This window comes from Marmota monax, unplaced genomic scaffold (genome assembly GCF_021218885.2).
Source record: "Marmota monax isolate L192 unplaced genomic scaffold, Marmota_monax_Labrador192_F-V1.1 WCK01_AAM20220418_F8-fsc00179, whole genome shotgun sequence".
Classification (NCBI taxonomy): domain Eukaryota; kingdom Metazoa; phylum Chordata; class Mammalia; order Rodentia; family Sciuridae; genus Marmota; species Marmota monax.
In genome coordinates, this window is record NW_026695200.1 from 491,271 (window position 1) to 510,626 (window position 19,356).

The 19,356-nt window shown below is 46.4% G+C and overlaps 1 protein-coding gene across 4 annotated transcripts in view; it reads left to right on the top strand.

Moving 5' to 3' along the window:
* The window catches only part of Cyfip1 (cytoplasmic FMR1 interacting protein 1), an 86,715-nt gene that overhangs the window by 10,922 nt on the left and 56,437 nt on the right, over window positions 1-19,356 (top strand). For all 4 annotated transcript variants that reach the window (XM_046428782.2, XM_046428785.2, XM_058574073.1 and 1 more), the window contains exons 2-5: window positions 17,165-17,287; window positions 17,365-17,454; window positions 18,432-18,509; window positions 18,724-18,825. In XM_046428782.2, the coding sequence (XP_046284738.1) occupies window positions 17,171-17,287; window positions 17,365-17,454; window positions 18,432-18,509; window positions 18,724-18,825 (387 nt within the window). In that variant the 5' untranslated portion in view covers window positions 17,165-17,170. The remainder of the gene's footprint in view (window positions 1-17,164; window positions 17,288-17,364; window positions 17,455-18,431; window positions 18,510-18,723; window positions 18,826-19,356) is intronic.

Consider the following 19,356-nt stretch of genomic DNA (forward strand, 5'->3'; position numbering starts at 1 on the left):
GGCTGTTTTGAGCATTTTTTTTTTTTTAAAAAGAATGATATATTTTTTTAAGTTGTTGATGGATTTTTATTTTACTTATTTATATATGGTGCTGAGATTCAAACCCAGGGACGGCACACATGTCAGGCAAGTGCTGTACTGCTGAGCCATAACCCCAGCCCCTTGAGCATTTTTTTTAAACATTTGTTTTTTAGTCGTAGGTGGAACAATACCTTCATTTATTTTTGTGGTGCTGAGGATTGAACCCAGGGCCTCACACATGCTAGGTGAGCGCCCTACTGCTGAGCCCCAGCCCCAGCCCCCAAATTCTTATCTTTAGTCAGTTTATTGAACTTTTTCTGGATCTTGGTGTTATTTCTGGATTTGTTCCGGGGTGATCTGTTGCCCTAATATTTTTTCTCCCATGGGTGATTCTTTGGCTCCTGGGAGTGGTGACAGCAGTTTGCTGAGTCTGGGTCTATTAAACAGCTTCCTTCCCTGGGCCTGGGTGGGCAGAGTTCTTCCTACTTGGTAAATTTAGAAGTGAAAGAGGAAATTCCAGAGGGAAAGGCTGAAAAGTTCAATATGATAGAAAGTTTAGACCTTGCCAGAGACTCTAGGTTCAATTTTCAGCATAAAGAAGGAAAAAAAAAAAGTTAAAACTTAGGTTTCAAAGGGGAAAAGTAAGTAAAATGATAAAGCAAGTAGCTTGATCTGGAAAAAGTTGGGCAGCACCCGCCCAAAGTTTCAGAATCTTTAATATTGTTAGTATATCGAATATCTGTGTAGTCAATGAAGAAAGAACTGAGATTCCAGAGGATTAAAAACAACGAGCCAAAAAGCTCAAGTTTAGCAGAGCGGTGGCACACGCCTATAGTCCCAGTGCCTGAGGAGGCTGAGTCAGGAGGATTGTGAGCTCAAAGCCAGCCTCAGCAACTCAGCGAGGCCCTGAGGAACTCAGCAAGAGTCTGTCTCTAAATAAAATATATAAAGAAGGGCTAAGGATGTGGCTCAGTGGTTAGCGCCCCTGGGCTCAATCCCTGGTATCAAAAAAAGAATTTAGAATAAATAAATAAATAAATAAATAAAAAGCTCAAGCTGGCAAATAAGGAAAAGCAAAAACGGTTATAGTACAAGAATGTGTTTAACCTCAGTGACAAGAAAATAAGGGCAAATTAAAAAATCTTTTGTGAACAGTGCTGCAATGAACATGGGAGTGTAGATGTCTCTTCTGAATACTGAGATCATTTCCTTTAGATAAAGACTAGGCAGTGGAATTGCCGAATCATGTGGTAGTTCTATTTTAATTTTTTGAGGAACCTCCATACTGTTTTCCATAATGACTATACCAGTTTACGTTCCCACCAGTAGCACATGAGGGAGGGTTCTCACTTCTCCATATCCTCACTAGGTGTATTTTTTAGTTTTGTTAATAGTCATTCCCATGGGGTAAGGTGTTCTCTTATTGTGGTTTTGATTTGCATTTCCCTGATGACTAGTAATATTGAGCAGTTTTTCATTATCTTTTGGTCATTTATGCATCTTAATTTGAGAAATGTCTATTGAAGTCCTTTGCCTCCTTTTAACTTGGATTACTTGCTTTTTCTGTTAGTAAGTTGTTTTGAGTCCCTTATATATTCTGGATATTCATCCTTTGTAAGATGCGTAGTTTGGAAACATCTGCTCCCATTCTGTAGATGAAAATGAGGCCTGGCTGCTGTGGGAAGTACCATACCAGTGATAGACCGACCACCTTGTCTGTGGGACCTGGGGAGAGCATACCTGGCTTGAATCCACCTGCAGCTTTAAAGGTGGTCATGTGACCTAAGAATTCTTCCTTAGGGCTGGGGATGTGGCTCAAGCGGTAGCGCACTCGCCTGGCATGCACGGGGCGCTGGGTTCGATCCTCAACACCACATAAAAATAAAATGAAGATATTGTGTATACCTAAAACTAAAAAATAAATTAAAAAAAAAAAAAAGAATTCTTTGTTGGATGTGTTGCCTGAAAAGTGACCTGAAAGCATACACTTTGAGCTTTTCTGCCCAGAGATGGTAACGCAGGCCGTGCCCAGTGGTGTTCCCCTTCCTCAGGTATTCAGAATATGAAGGTATTATAAAGAAGACAGAAGTTCCATGGGAAATGGAGAGGGGAAGGGAATAGGAAAGAGTAGAATGAATCGGACATAACTTTCCTGTGTTCTTATGTTCATACATAACCAGTGAATCTCCACATCATGTACAACCACAAGAATGGGGTCCTAATTAGCATAAGATGTACTCCATGTGTGTATAATATGTCAAAATACACTCTACTGTCATGTATATCTAAAAAGAACAAATTTTTTAAAAAAGCATTCTGACAAAAGAACTGTGTAGAAAGTACAATTCTTTTTGTTAATATTTTGAAAGCATTCTAGTAATTAGAATTGGGCTAGGCAGTTTCAACTACGGTTGTGTAAGCATTTAGCTCTTTGAAATTGGTTTTAAAGTAAACTAATGATGGTATCTACTAAAAAAAAAAAAATGGTGGAGAAGATCCTCGTGAACTCAGTGAAAGAACTGCTCTTGGTTCTTGTCCCACTGATAGGTAGCTAAATGACCTGGAACTGTCCCCCCAACCCTGCCTAGGAGTTCTTGTGAAGATCAGTTGGGAGCCTGTTGTAGAATCAGGATTCTGGTTCACCCTGAAGAGCCCTTCTCTAAGTTGCTCCCTTTGGTGCATAGCTGGTGTGTATGTGTGTCACTGCCCATTTACAGAGTTGCTGCCTCTGTGGAAGTCTCCTGTGAAGTCCCAGGGATGCCCGAGGACGTTGGCTGCCCTGCTCTGTGGGAATGTCGTCACCTTAAGGGAAGGAATTGAGGCCAATACTGATGCTTTCAGCCAAAGTGGGTTGACAGCAGGATCCTTGGAAGAGATTGGGGAGTTGGGTATGGGGGGCAGTAGGACATAGCATCGCTGAGATTAGCCAAGGTCATTGACTTGACTTTAGGCTGAATGTCATTGTTGAGCTCAAGGGTCCTCAGTGAAAGTTGTCTCAGGACCAAGGATGTCAGAAGCTCCTCATGGCTGTGCCTGGAGGGGGTGGAGGCTGACTTGGTTGTCAGATGCTGGGCTACCTTAGACCCTAGTGTGCAGGAGGCTGGGTTCTTTACAGGGCAAGAGGAAGGACAAGGAGAAAAGAAAGGACACATATGTTTGGTATGGGTACTTGATAAAGATGGATGAGTTGAGCTGGGCATGGTTGTGTATGCTTGTTATCCCAGTGACTTGGGAGGCTGAGGCAGGAGGATGGCAAGTTTGAGGCCAGCCTTGGCAACTTATCGAGACTCTGTGTCAAAATAAAAAATAGAAGGGGTTGGGGAGGTAGCTCAATGATAGAGCACTTTGGTTCAGTCCCTAGTACTAGAAAAAAAAGATGGATCAGGTGATCACAGTTTAGCCTTTGCTTGTCTTACAACTTCCTCTGTTCAGGGAAGAGAACCCAAAAGGCTGGCAGGGGAAAGGTGGGACCCGTTCCCAGCTGCCCGTGGCAGGATCTAGCAGATACACTGGCTGTCAGGGGTCTGCAGTATGATAAGCCTTGAGGAGCAGTGGGGTCACTGTGCCAAGTGGCCGAGGTGGTGCCTGGCACCTGACTGTATGCTGGCCTCCTGGGTAGAGTGGTTGCCTATTCTGTCCACGTGGGACAGTGCAGGTGGGTTCAGGCCACCAAGTCATGGCTGCAGAGGGGCGTGGGGTGTGTTGGGTGCAGGGAACCTCCTCAGTCCCTCTGGGTTCAGCTTGGAGAATTCCAGAATCTAGTCTGGAGGTTGCCACACCCCCTTTATGGTGTGACTGCCCTCTTATGTCCCAGAGACCCTCCTGGCAGGATCTGTTCTATTAGAGAGGATAAATTGAACTGGAAGTACGGTTGTCTTCCTTTGTGCCTTTTAAAACATGAACTGGATTCTTGTGACAGATGAAGGAATGCCACTATCACCAAAAGCCATTCTGTAGCAAGTCATGCTGTCTCTCTGGATCCCACATCATGGAGGAAAACAGCCACCCCCACCAACAAGGACCCTGCTCAGTCCAGCCATCTGCCAAATGGGGCAGCAAGTCAGGCCGTCTGGCGTTTATCTCTGTGCCTGGCAAGTTCCGTCACAGGGGCTTTGTTTAGCATTTTATTTTTCCTGAGGAACCTTCTTGGTTGGGGCAGTAGGAACTGCAAAAGCATGTCACAGAGGCCCCACGGTGGCTGGGCCCAACATGAAGGCGCCAGGGCAGGGCAGCTGGAGGCAGCTGAGGAAGCCTCTGGACCTGGAGATGATGACTTTATTCTGGGACATACTGGGCTTCTTCCCTGCTATCTATCTATCTATCAATATTTATTTTTTGGTTTTAGGTGGACACAATATCATTATTTTATTTTTATGTGGTGCTGAGGATCGAACCCAGTGCCTCACGCAGGCTAGGCGAGCGTGCTACCCCTTGAGCCACATCCCCAGCCCTTCCCTGCCTTTTATTGATTGATTTTTTTTTTTTTAAATGTCAGAGTATTTTTCATACAAATCCTTGGAAGTAGTCCCAGTACATAGAGTAGATGAGACAGAACTGCATTTGTTGCCATTGTGAGGCACCCCAGAGTTCCAGGGGGCATGGTTTAAATAACAGCTGTGGGCAGTGGGAGCCATTGCAAATGGAAGCAGGAGAGCTACGTTTTCAGAGTTGTGCTTTGCACAGTTAAAAGGGGTTTAAAAAGAAGAAGGGCATAAACAAGCATGGTTTGGAGAGTTCCAGAGGGGTCAGGGATGATCAGGCTGTCAGGAGACAGACCACTGTATCTTGAGAGACCTTGACTCCAGCTGCAGAGGCTGCAGACTCAGGGTGAGGGGTGAAGACTCCGTCTTATTCCCCCAAAACTCAAAATTCCACGGCACACTCCATTTTAGACTCCAACCTCTCATTGTCATGATGTTTCAAGCCAACTTGATTTTTGTTTCTCTGTTGATAAGGCAATTCTTCTGAGCTAGTTTTGAGTTACTGCTTTTGGAAATGAAACTTAAAATTTTGTGCTTATTTTAAAAAACGAATTTCCCAGTACTAGAGTCAGCCTAAAGTTTTTAATTATAAACTTTTTGCCTCTTTCGCTCCCAAAGCAGCCATCTCCACGCAGCAGCTCTCAGCCCCTGCTTATGGTACTGTCCTATGTTTGGCCATTTTAACATGTGAGAGAGAGAAAGGAACAATTCAATGACATGTGTTTTTATTCCAGAGATGATTTCTTTTGCATGTGAACAGATTGCACAAAAATATTGGAAGTTTCTACTTTTCTGGAAAGTGCTGTTATTTGCATGTAGAAGAGGAAGAAAATGAGATCATGCTTTGTGCATTAGTAGAAACATCATAGTTTATTTTCGCTTGGTTATGCTGTGTAGTTAGACAAGCGAACCACTTTCAAGTTGTAAATTTTAAAACTGACAAGTTTGGAAGTGCTAACTAAGCAGACCCTCCTTCTAACAGCACAACCCTCTTGGTGAGAGCAGATTGGCTTGGAGGTTAGCACCTGACGTATAGCTGACTGTGTATGCTGCAGGCGGGGTCACCTGAACTGGGCACGAATAGTTCTGCATTTTCCAGAGTGTGGCTTCACTGCATTTTGCAACCTCAGTGTTGAGCTGCCCTGGCAGTTTCTATTTTAACAGATACAAAGACTATTTCTTTCAGTTCCTGTGAAAAGGCATGGTCCTCACTTTGTTTGTATCCGGAGATCAGCCCTTGTTCAGACATTACCCTGTCTGTGCCGGGGCCAGCAGGTGCTCTGGTGCCTCCTGCAGTCCTCACCCTGTTTGTCTGGTTTGAACTGGCATGCACCCGAGCCCCCACCTGCCTCACCCTCACCCCAGCTCCTTGCTCTGTATTGGCATCCATGTACCTTGGCTTCTGCAGAGCAGGTGTACCCGCTGTCTGTTGTCACTGTAGATCCCTCCGCCTGCCCCTCCAGGACCAGGGGTCAATCCTTAGTCACATCTATGAGCTGAGTCAGCTGCCACTCTTCCTCGCTCATGCCTTTTCCCTCTCATCTGGTTCCCAACCCGTAGAAGCCTAATATATAAAAATATTGTTTAAAAATATATTTATTAGTTGTTGATGGACCTTTATTTGACTTATTTATTTTCATGCGGTGCTGAGAATTGAACCCAGTGCTTCACACAGGCTAGGCAAGCGCTCTATCACTGAGCCACAACCCCAGTCCCTAATATTTATTAATGTTGCTTTATGACTGGAACACATTCTGAGGACTGCATCATTAGGTGATTTTGTTGTTGAGTGAACATCATAATGTACTTTCACAAACCTAAATGGTAAAGGCCAATCTCTTGGCATGGCCTGTTGAGGTAATCAAGGAACAGATCAGTGAACATGTAATGTATACTGCTGTTGCTGGCATGGCTTAGCATGCTGTTTTATGGCAAACTCTAAAAAATAGTAGGAGTACATTTTAAAATGATGGTAAAAGGATAGGATATTAAATACATAAACCAGCAACTTGGTCAACTATGTACTGCACATAATTTTACAGGCCACACTTTCACAGCTGTCCATGTGGTAGGTTCATTTACACCAGCATCACCAGAAACACCTGGCAGTGCTTTGCTCTGTTGCTTATGGTGGCTCTAGAGTCACTAGGCATAGGGAATTTGTTAGCTCCATTATAATCTCACGACAACGGCATTATTATACAAAATCTGCTGTTGACTGAAATGTCATTATGCAGTGCATGATTGTAGTAAAAACGATTTCACTTCTGTTTTCATGAACAATAATTTATTTAATTAAGACCTTGACTTGGTAAAAGTGATAGATTCTGTAAAACTATTATGAGCTCCTTTATGAGTACAAGAGGCCTGTTGGGTTTAAGTGTTTGATTTACTAAAGATTTAAAGTAGAGGCTGCTTTGGAAACAGAAGTAACCAGGGGTGTGGTTTGCTTACAGTTTGTATTCTGAACTGTTGCACTTGGTACTTAAGTCTAGCCCTGTATGTTAGGTTTGTGTTACTGTAACAAAATATCAGAGATAACCAACCTGGGAGGAGAAAAAGGTTTCAGAGCTTTTATCCATGGTTGCTTGGCCTATTGCTTTTGGGCCTGTGGTGAGGCAGCACATCACGGTAGGGAGCATGTGTGGGAACAGAGTTGCTCACCTCATGGCCTGGAAGCCAAGAGAGAGAGGAAGAGGAGGGCCTGGGTCCCAATGTCCTCTTTGAGGGCACACAGGCACCCCCCCTCCCCCGTGACCTAATTCCCACCTCATAAAGGTCCTACCACCTCCCAATAACACGGCAGGCTGGTGACCAAGTCTTCAACATGTGGCCTTTGGGGAAGGACTTTCCAAATCCAAACCAGAGCACCCTCTAAGCTGCTTCCTGCTCAGTCTGGCGTGCCTTCATCCCTGAGTTCTTCTTACCTGTACAGGTGTTTACTTTGCTCTTTGTTTTTGTCCTTACATGTAGATGGATGAATGTCCTTGCTATTATATGAAAATTGTTCAAACAGAAAGTGTTGTTAGCTGTCTTTTGTTTCCAGAACAGCTCTAGGGGAAGGAAAATACATCCCAAGGCATTTATCCTTTAATCTGGGAAGATACTAGGCCCCTCTGCATCTTGTTAGGGGGTGGCCCGAGCAGGAAGGCCAGGCTGAGGTGGTCCTGGCGAGGAGCAGGCCATCTGTGTGCGGGCGGTGACAGCTCTTAGTCACCACCTGGCCATGCTTTGTGGGCAGGACCTCACCACTGTGCGGCCTGCGGTCCCTGAGGTCCCTGAGGTGCTGTCAGGGTCAGAGCCACATTCAGGCCCAGTGGCAGTGGACGTGTCCACACTGTGCTCTCAGGGGCTGCGGTGGGGCCATCTGGATGGTGTGGCCCATGGATGCCCCCTCCTTACCACAGGTGACCTGCCAGTGAGCCTCACCTGTGATGTCTGTCCCTGAAGCCACCTGTCTCGCTTGTCCCTTTGCTTTGTCCTGTCTCTGGCTGGTCTTCTCAGGGGACCCATGTCCTCCCAGGAGTACTGGCTTCTCAAAGACACACTCACACTCACACACCCACCTCACGCTCACTCACACTCCTTTTTCCTCCTTCCCGTTCAGTCTCCTGGTGCTGCCCTGCTGCCGGCTGCGCATCCATCCTGCTACTCTCGTTTCCATCAGTTCTTTGCAGCCCCCACGTTCCTCTTCCTTTTATAAGACTGTCGAGTCAGGCAAGGACGGACAGTCTGTTTTTACCTCTTGGTGGAACTGCCAGCTGAACACGGGAGCTTGTCTCCGCCCAGCCACCTGCCTCATGCTGCCCCTGGATGGGGAGGACGATCGAGTCTATTTATTTTGTAAGAGAATGTTCCGTTACTCACTGTTCTTTGTTTCGAAGCATGTGGCGTCTACTAGGTTTTGTGAAAATCATCTCCCTTCTCTTCTCCCTTCTGCTCGGCCTCTCTGGTTGGGAGGTGCACACAGCCAACCCCCCATCATCCCCTGCCCTAGCCTGTGAGTTTGAGGTGGGAGTGTGGTGAGTGCTGGGCTCCTGAGCATTGTGCGCAGCGTTGTAGGTGGCTTTGGGGACCAGGAGCCTGCCCCGGGCAGGCTGGGAGGAGTCGCTCCACACGGTGTTTTCTAGATTGGCGTAAGCACTCTCGTACTTACCTTACATCCCTTGTCTGGTATGTCTTGTTTGTCCCCAGGCTTGTTCTCCCTCTCTGCCCTCCAGCCTTCAGGACTCACTGGGGCCACTGGGATAAGAGAAGTGGCTGGGCCCTTGTCCCTGTGCCTCTTGCCACCCTGGGCTTTTCTCTCTGCAGGTTGGGCTCTGTGCTGCTTTTTCTACCCCTTGGCCTGGGCCAGTTTGTCATCTACTCTCTCTGACACTTGCCTTGGCCCCACAGGTCCAGTTGCACAGCCCTGAGTGGACATGCAGTGCCCAGTGCTGGGTCAGGGTGACTGTTATTCCTGCTCTGTGTCTGGGGGTCCCCAGCAAAACAGGGACTCTCTGAGGCTGTCTCTGCTCATCTGTCAGTGTGTTGGGGTGACCCTGCCTTGGGCGTGGCCTTGAGGATGACTTGTTGAGAATAGGTCAAGGTGAATGCAAGGCTGAGGGGTGGTCAGTGACATGAGGTCAGCATGGTGACGTGAGGTTGGCATGTGAGGGGAGCCTCCAGCATGCCTGGTGTCACTGCCCTTTCAGTGGGTGACCACCACACACTTCAGCCTGGCATTGGGAACCTGGGCCTCTTCCTCACCTGCAGTCCCCTCATGTTACCTGATCGCATCTGGTGTCCTCTGATGCCCACCTGGGGTCCCCTGAGACCTGCTTGGTCCTTTGATCAAGGGGAGGTATGCAGCATGGGTGTAAATTACCTCTCAGCCTGAGACCATGGTGGGTCTCACAAAGTGCTGGTTATAACTTGCTCTGCAAACTGCTGTGTAGCTGCCCTGAGCCATAGAGTTATTGTGATTGATGCAGACTCTCGAGAAGTCACCTGAAAAGCAGCAAAGATGAATGTGTCTTCCTTTGAAATCTTAATTTTTAGCAATTCTTAAATTTACAAAATAAATGAATTTCTGGGCTTTTAGAACAGCACTTCTCACACCACATTAAATTCATTTTTATAACTTGATAAACATAGAATTCAGAAATAAACTTGAGGATTGGGAACTATGTGGACAGAAAAGAAGTCAAGGAAGAAAAACTGTCAATTTATGTTGTTAAATGACATAAACCGAGGGAGGACATGGTGTTTGGGTTGCTTCACCTTCCGGGAGGCCGGGGCTGTGTCAGAGGTGATGGGAGGTGCACGTAGCTGATCCTCCATCACCCCCTGCCTGGGGTGAGTGTGGAATGCCTCCTTGCAGCCCATGTGCAAGCAGGTCCAGCTGGCTCAGTGCCTTTCTGCACTGAGTGTGTATTGTTTTGTGTTCAGGAAAATACCAGCACATGTTGGTTCTTACTGGTCACTCAGTGCACAGAGTTCCAAATCCTGCCTGGGCATTTCTCCTCAACTCCGTGTTAGTTTGCAAGGGCTATCATCATCTAAACACCACAGATCAGGCAAAAACTTATTTTCTTCTAGTCTGGAGACTGGAAGCTGAGACCAAGGTGTCAGCAGAGGCTCCCGTGGCCCCTCTCCTAGGCTAGAGCACCGCCCCTTCTTGCTGTGTCTTCTCAGGCCGTTCCTATTGTGCCTGCTCATGTGCCATCTGCTCTGACAAGGCCCCAAAGGGTGGACATCTATGTTTATGTCCCTATCAGCTGAACCAGTGAACCAGAGATTCCATCCTAGCATTAAACTGTCAACTGCTGGTTGGTGGCACTGGCAGGTGTCAGGGCCACTTCTCATGTGTGATTTTAATTTTGTTGTTGGACGTTTGCTCTGTGGCACCCAGCTATGAAGGCTGGCCAGACAGTTGAGGCTCTGTCCCAGGGGTTGTAGGTAATGGCCATGCAATGTCTGGGCCAAAGTGCTCCTGCTGTGTATGTGGGCCTGATGGTGGGGCTGGGCAGCATCGTGAGCAGTGGACAGGGAAGGAATCATGGCATGGCTCAAAGCAGGAGGAGAGGCTGCCAACATCCTAGGACTGGGGTGGTTATAGCTGGGCACAGGTGAATGTAGACTTTATTCTCAAGCCACAGGACCTCGGGGACCAGGATTCGATTGGCAAGCAACAGTTACAGTTGGGAAAGTAAATGGATTTAAAAGAAAAATGGGAGGCACAAGTGCAAGGGCAAGAGGTGGCAGAGCCTTTGGGACTTGGTTTCAGAGTGGATTATTCTGAGCTCATGTAACACAATTGAAGCAGAGGTCACCCAAGTACATAGTGGTGGAAGGTGCACAAAGAGAGAAACCTTCAGAAGTGGCTGTGGCCTGGTGAGCTGGCCCCAGGTGGTGTGCATGTGCATGTGTGATGGCTGCTAGGCGTCCCACACCAGGTGTGTGGTGGAGGGAGTTTATGATGAAAGACTTGAAGTGTGAGAGTGCAAAGAACCACAGCGTGGGGCCACAGGGCTTTGGCCAGCAGCCCATACAACGCATCCTGAGCAGTAGCAAAAATATGCTGCAAGCTGGACGTGGTGGCACAGGCCTGTAATGCCAGTGGCTCGGGAGGTTGAGGCAGGAGGATTGCAAGTTCAAAGCCAGCCTCAGCAACTTAGTGAGGCCCTGTCTCAAAAAATAAAAAGGGCTGGGGATGTGGCTCACACCTGGGTTTAATCCACAGTACTGTACCCAAAAACCCCAAAACAACTGCGAAAAAAAGATGTTGATTTACTTGAGAAATTTTATGGAAGTTGGAAGGTACAAGCAGCTTACAAAACAAACCATATCATTTTATCTTGTTTTTGTGGGATTATAGATAATAATTTTTTATCCTTTGTACATTTTCTGAATTTTTAAAATGACTATCTATCTATTTATCTATTTATTTATTTATTTATTTATTGGTACCAGGGATTGAACTCAGGGGCACTTGACCACTAAACCACATCACCAACCCTATTTTGTATTTAGAGACAGGGTCTCACTGAGTTGCTTAGGGCCTTGCTTGTGCTGAGGCTGACTTTGAACTTGCGATCCTCCTGTCTCAGGCTCCTGAGCCGCTGGGATTACAGGCGTTTGCGACCGCACCTGGCTTTCTGATTTATTACAATGAATATTGCTATATTTTGGCTTTCCATTTTCAAATTTAGGTACAATAATAGAAATACAGTGTTTTAACCATTTTTAGGTTACAGTTCAGTGGCATTAAGTGCATTTACATTGTTTTGCAACTATCATTACCAAACCATCCCAGGAATCTTTTCCTCATCCCAGACTAAAACTCTGTCCCTATTAAACACTGACTCCCCTTTCCTCCTTCCCAACCCCTGCAACTCTCTGTCTCTCTGAATTTGGCAAACCTCGGAACTTCACAAAAGTAAAATCATACGGAATTTGCTAGCTGGACATGATGACATTCACCTTTAGTCCCAGCTACTGAAGAGACTGAGGCAGAAGGCTCACTTGAGCCCAGAAGTTTTGAGGCCAGCCTGGGCAACATAGTTTACCTTTTTGTGTCTGACTTTGTTCACTGTAGCATAATGTCTTCAAGATTTATCCATTTTGTAGTATGTGTCAAAATTTCTTTCTTTTGTAAGATTGAATGACATTTCATTGTTTGTATAGACCACATAAATATTGCTTCTTTGAGGGGAGGCAGTTCCCGGGGATTGAACTCAGGGACACTTGGTCACTGAGCCACATCCCCCGTCCTATTATGTATTTTATTTAGAGACAAGAGTCTCACTGTGTTGCTTAGTGCTTTGCTTTTGGTAAGGCTGGCTTTGAGCTTGGGATCCTCCTGCCTTAGCCTTCTGAGCTGCTGGGATTACAGGCATGTGCCACCACGCCCGGCTGCAATTCTTATATGTAGAAAGAAATCCATAAACACTGATTTGAAAAATGTTGAGCATGTGGGGTTTTCCTTAGATGTGACATTAAGTGTGTCACTCATGAATCATGGTCGAGAAGTTAACAGTTTCTACCAAGGCTTGCTGTGACCCCCTTCTTTTCTTCCTCTTTCTCCACTGTGGGGTTGCCTTGGCCTCTCCTGGGCAGAGGCTGGGGTGGGAGTTATGGGGGAAGGAGGGTCTCCAAGGGACACCCAGTGGGCTGTGTGGCTTCCTGACCTGATCTGCTTTCTCATTGACTAATGGCGGGTTGGCACAACCGGCTGAGCCCCCCCCACCTTTCCTGGCATTCTGAATTGGTGTTGCTATGCAAAGGGCAGAGAGTGGAACTTGGGACGTGGTCCACAGGATGCTGGGCAGCCCCCTTGGGGCCGAGGTATGTCCTGGGTAGCCTGGACTCCTCAAGGCATCCTCAGTTTGGAGGTGCCTGCATGGAGACCACTGGGGCTCCCGGGGCCAGCTGGCAGGATGAAGGCCTCCAGGTCCGACGTGGCAGAGCAGCTTTGTGGTCTCACTGCCCTGTGCTTTTTTCTTGCCTGGAACAGGAAGTTGTGATCAAAGAAGGAAAAAGGCTGGCTTCCTCGTTTTGAAAAGTTTCTGCTACATAATAAGTTTAAGGTTAGAAACACGCAGACTAGATCTGCTGTGGGGGGAGTGTCTGTAAATGTCAGTGAGATCCAGCCCGTGGGTGATGGTGGCGTCCCTCTGTGTTCTTGCTGATTTCCTAGCGATCCCCGAGAGATCACCCACATTCTAGCTGTAGTCGTGGACTTGCCTATTTCTCCTCATTCTGTCAGTTTCGCTCTGGTTGTTTGAAGTGCTTTGGCTAGATGCAGACACATTTACAATTGTCCTCTCTTGGCAGAATTGACCCATCTGTCATTATGTAACATCCCTGTTTGTCCCTGGTAATTTCCTTGCTCTGAAGGCGGCTTTGCAGGGCCATTCCAGCTTCCCTTTGATGAGTACTTGCCTGGTTTGTCTTGTTTTTACTGCCAGCCTGTTTACCTTCACTTGAGGTGAACTTTTAAAATTCATTCTGCTGATCTTTTTTTGTGGTTTGTTTTTGGTACTGGGGATTGAATACAGGGATCAGCTTTGCCAGTGAGCTACATCCCTAGCCCTCTTTATTTATTTTGAGACAGGGTCTCTCTAAGTTGCTTAGGACCTCATTAAATGGCTGAGGCTGCCCTTGAATTTGTGATCCTCCTGTCTCAGCCTCCTGAGTCACTGGGTAAGCATTTGATCCCCAGAACCATGCCCAGCTCTGGCAATCTTTTAATTGGTCTTTTAATCTTTTAATTGGTGTTTTTAGATTATTTATCATTAATATAATTGTTGGTGTGGTTTGATTTAGGTCTACTGTTTTATCACTTGATTTTTATTTTTTTATTGCTGTGTCCCCCCCACCCCTGCCACCCCCTGCCTCAAGCATGCTAAGAACATGTTCTACCACTGAGCTATACCCTTTACCCCCTTCCTGCCTTCTTTTAGGTTGTTTGGGTTTTAAAATAGCTTTTTATTTTAATTGATTAATTATTATTATTATTATTATTCGTTGTAGGTCCCTGAGATGGAACTCAGGACCAGCACATGCTAGGCAGGTGCTCTACTACGGAGCTAAATCCCCAGTGCTCTTTTAGGTTAATTGAACATTTCATAGTATTTTATTTTAATTTATTCCAGATTGTCAAATTAAAAGTTACCTATTTTGCTTTGTATAACTTTCTTTTAGTGGTTGCTCTGAGAATTACAATGTGAATCCTATTAACTTTTCACAGTCTACATAGGACCAGGATTTCACTACTAATAGTCGGGTATGGAAATCTTGCCACCATAGAGGTTTGCCTTCCTCCTTTGGTGTTATATTTCCTACATTTGCATAATTTCTGTAGTTACATATACTTATTTATAATTACAATTACATTTATATAGGGGTTGGGGTATAGCTTAGTGATAGCGTATGTGCTTAGCATGTAGAAGGCCTGGGATTTGATCCTCAACACCAAAATCAATGAATATAACATATTTATGTAATTTGTATTTACCACACTGAACTCCCCATCAGGCAATATTGTAATTTTTTGGCTCTCAGCCACCAAACACCTTTTAAAGAGTCATAGAGGAAATGATGTGTCCTGGGCACTCGCTCTCTTTATTCTTTGTGTTGTTTTTGCTTCATTGATTCTTCATGTCTCAAGCTGCCTTCTGTATCTTTTCCCTTCTGTCTGAAGAACTTTCCTTAACCAGCTGTCTGTGAATTCTCATAATTTCCTCTCATCGGAGAATGTCCTTATGTCCTTGAAATTCTTGAAGGATTCTTTCAGACCTTAATCTGGTGAAAATTTATTCTCCTTTAGACTTAAAATGTGTATTGCTGGGAGGGCGATGAAGCTCAGGGTAGCGCAAGTGTTTAACATGCATGAGGATTTGATCCCCAGAACCAAAAAAATAAAAAAGAAGAGAAGAAGAAATAATAATAATAACAATAATGTTTTTCTGTTCCCTCTGCCTGGTTTCAGAGGGGAAATCCAATTATTCCAGCCATTGTTTCCTGTCTGTAACACATTATTTTTCTCTGTTTTCAAGCTATTTTTTCCTTATCTTTGGTTTTCAGTTGTTGAATTGTGATGTGTCTGGGTGTGGATTTCTTTGGGCTTCTCTTATTTGGACTTGATGCAGCTTTTTGAATCTGTAAACAAAAGTCTTGCCCCCAAGTTGGGGGTTTTCAGGGGTTTTTTTGCAGCTCTTTTTCGGCGTCTCCCCGTTTTCCTTTCCTTTTTGCACTCTGATGACACAGACCCTAGACCTCTTGTCCTAAAGATCCCTAAGGTTCTTTTTTTTTCCCCTCTGGTATTCTGATTAGGTAGCTTAGGTTGCTCTGTCTTCAAGTTCATCGATTCTCTCCTCTGCTCTTGGGCTCATGTAGGGAGTTTTAACATTTCAGTGTTATATCTTTTAGTTATAAAATTTTCATTTGGGTCTTCATATATATTTTTTGTTTTGTGGTACCGACTTTCCATCTCTTCATTCATCTTGGGGGTGTTGATTGTTTTTAGGGCATTTTTACAGTAGTTGCTTTGTGACATCTGTGTTGTGTTGGCATTGGTGTCTGCTTTCTGTCTTTCCCCCTGGAAGTTGAAGCAGTCCTGGTTCTTTTTAAAAAATTTTTTTTTTAGTTATAGTTGGGCACAATACCTTTATTTATTTGTTTATTTTTTTATGTGGTACTGAGGATTGAACCCAGCGCCTTGCACATGCTAGGCGAGCGCTCTACCGCTGAGCCACAATCCCAGCCCCCAGTCCGGGTTCTTTATGTGCAGAGTGATTTGAGTTGCAACTGGACATTTTGGGTGGTGCGATTCAACACCCAGGGTCTTGTTAAAACCTTAGCAAATATTGATGTCTTTATTTTCTAGCAGACAAACAGCCTGGTTAGGTTTTGGCTGTGGTTCTGACCTGCGTTCTGTGGGTTATGGCTTAATGTCACTTCTGTTTTCCTGTCCCCCCCACCCCCCACTGCCTGTGGCCAGCTGAGACCCAGCTGTGGTCTCAGGGGTGTGAAGAGGATCAGATCCACACTGTGCAGCTTGAGATGGCTCAAGTTTATGAATAGTTTGTGGGCTGCTCTTCCTCTCTTGCTCACTCCCCTGGGACTTTCCTGGTTCCTGGGGCTTCCCTTTTCAGTTCTCCAGCCAGCACCCAGCCTTTAACCTGTCTGGCCCTGATCTTCCACACTGCCCGTTGTCTGCAGCCCAGTTCTGGGAGGAGTGAGTCAGGGGTGCCTTCTATCCAGTGACTTGTGTAGCCCACCTGCTGCTCTTTCCTTCCCAGGATGCCACGTAGCTGCCCTAGAGTCCCATCTGGGGTCACAGCTGCCCTAGTTCACCTTGTGTGGTTGGAGCTGCCCATGTCCCCTCCAGGCTCAGAGCTGCCTCCCAAGGCTCATCTGAAGTCAGAGCTGCTTTCAGAGCCCCATCCAGAGTTAGAACTGCTCCCTGAGTCCTGTCCTGGGTCAGAGCAGATTCATTGGGAGGCAGGCAGGCGCCATCCCCTGGAGCCCACACAGAGGTGTGTGCAGATGATGTCGGCCTGCACTTCTGGGCCTCTCTAGACCAGCCTTGGCGTCTATGCTTTCTCTCTCCTGCTAACAGCCATCTCCCTGGTTCATTGTGTACCCCATGCTTCTAGGTGGAGGTCTCTGTGGGCCACTCGTATCCCTATAGTCCTGACCTGCAGCTACACAACTGGCAGCTGGGGGGCCAGGCTCCCCTTTTCCTTCTCAGTTCCAAGCATATTTGGAGCAACTTCCTGGAAGGTGTTGCCCCTTCCTTGGCCACGTGAGAGTGTTGTCAGACCCTGTAGAGAGCCCTAATATTAGCAAGTAGGGATGATCATCCCAATGTGGGAAGGGCAGCAGGAAGTTGACAGTGCACGCGGTGTTCTGTGTTGCCTTCGCTTTGACACTCTGGAGGCCAGAAGAGTCTGTCCTCAGTGGGCAGGGAGGAAGGAGAGGCCACATGGGGACTCCTGACCTCCTGACCTGCATGTCCCGGGAGAGACACCAGATTCCAAGGACTGGCTACCACCTGTGCCCTTGGGAGAAGGATAAGGAGATCTGGGACCTGAGTATCCCACCTCGGATGGCTTGTCACATGCCCCATATGCCATCCTTCCTCACAGAACAGCTGGCTTTGTGTTTTGTTCTAGCTCAGGATGGCGGCCCAGGTGACGCTGGAGGACGCACTGTCCAACGTGGACCTCTTGGAAGAGCTGCCTCTGCCTGACCAGCAGCCCTGCATTGAGCCCCCACCATCCTCGCTGCTCTACCAGGTGGGTCCCTGAGCAGGTAGGAGACATATAGCCAGTAGTCCTGACCTCAGTGTGTGATGGTCTTCTCTTCCCTTCAGCCCAATTTCAACACCAACTTTGAAGACAGAAATGCATTTGTCACTGGCATCGCAAGATACATTGAACAAGCAACCGTCCACTCTAGCATGGTAATGCTGCCTGTGTGTCTTTGTTTCTTGGGGTGTGTGTGGGGGTCTGTGTGACCTGTGAATGGCAAATGTACACTTCTTTGATGTTATCCTGATTAGGCTGTGTCGTGAGGAAAATGAAGAGAAAATGAATTAAATGCCTTACAGTTTAAAAAAAGGTCTTTGTTTTTCTTATAAAAACAAAACATGTTCTATTTAAAAGTATAGCATCTCTCTGGACTAGAGGAAACCCTTGTCAGCATTTTGAGGGCCTCTTCCCAGGTAGCACTCATTTTCTCTCCATTCCTGTACTTACATATGACCGGTATGCACCTGCATGAGATTTAGGCTTTGTATTGCTATTATAATTATGTATTTTAATGACTTAGTGAATGTTTTTATGTGTCATGAAAATGTGTTAGAGAAAGTAATCTTTTGTGAATGTCCATAATTTGACTATTCTTGCCATATCCCCTGCCTCTGTTCCTGGATTTAAGTGCTGTGTTTAGCTTTTAAGTACATTTAGCTTTTCCTCCCACCCCAGAGCCCTGTCTCTGAATCCTCTCTCTGAACTTGGAGGCTTTGTGTCATTCCAGGAAGAGATTGTGTGAGGACCCTGTGCGCCCTCATGCTGCACTGGGCCGGAAACCTGCCCTGGGGAGCCCTTCCCTGTGCCCCCAGCTTGGGGTCTGCACTGCCAGGAAGTTGTTTAGAGCCCAGTCAAGTTGAGTGTGGCCCTTCAACGGCCTTGCTCAGAGGTGCCTGGGTGTCATTCACACCCCTGTCCATCCTGTAGAAGTCGCGGGGTGTTTGGGGTAATCATGGCCATTGAAGCATTACCGGCTTCTTAGCAGCTGTCTCTTGGTCTGCAGGCTGCGGTCCCTTAAAGGGAGAGTCAGAATAGTTTGTGGCACTTTGTCTAGATTTTACCAGTTTGGCCTCTTGTTTTTCATGCTTGTTCTCCTATTTGCCTTTGATTTGCTCTGTGTGCCTTGCAGAATGAGATGCTGGAGGAAGGCCAAGAGTATGCTGTCATGCTGTATACCTGGAGGAGCTGCTCCCGGGCCATCCCACAGGTATCCCGCCAGCTGCACGCAGTCCCTGCGGGGCCACGCCCCATCCCAGTCGGGCCATGCCCTAAGCCCTGACTAGGCCACGCCCATCCTGACCAGGCCTCTCCCTCACCTCTGTTCTTTCTGTCCAGTGGGATGGGAAGCAGCTCCCAGGAGCCCCAGGTTACTGTTAGCCGGATTGAACCGTCATCACCCATATTTGTTTCTTTATTCCCAGGTGAAATGTAATGAGCAGCCTAATAGAGTGGAAATATATGAAAAAACCGTGGAGGTCCTGGAGCCTGAGGTCACAAAACTGATGAATTTTATGTACTTCCAGGTAAAAGAGCAAAGTAATCTGGAGGAGTGGGATGCTGGCTGTCTCCTACTCATTTCTGTCACTGAACAAAGTGCCTGTAAATTAAAGCAACCACAAGTTTCTGAGGCAAAAAGAAACTTTAGCCCTTGTCGGTCTACATCTTCACACACCTAACAAGTGCTTCTTTTGTCTCACTTCCCTCCGTTTGAGAGTGAATTCGTGGTTCCTTCACGGAAGCTTGCTTTTTGTTAGTTACCATGAGGGAAACCAGGAGGTCTCTCCAGAGGCAGAGGAGACCTCTACTAGGACCTTCCAGGCCCTTGACATGTCGCAGAAAAGAATTTAAGGACTTTTCAGGTTTTAGCAAAGAGGAAGAGCTTTATTAGAAAACAAAAGAGTGAAGATGCACATTTTCATAGCAGAATGCAGGCCATCTGGAGAGTGAAACGCAGTTTTGTGGGGTCTCAGGCTCCTCTTTTTCTCTTTTTGGTACCAGGCATTGAACTGAGGGGCATTAACTACTGAGCCACATTCCCAGTCCTTTTTATTTTT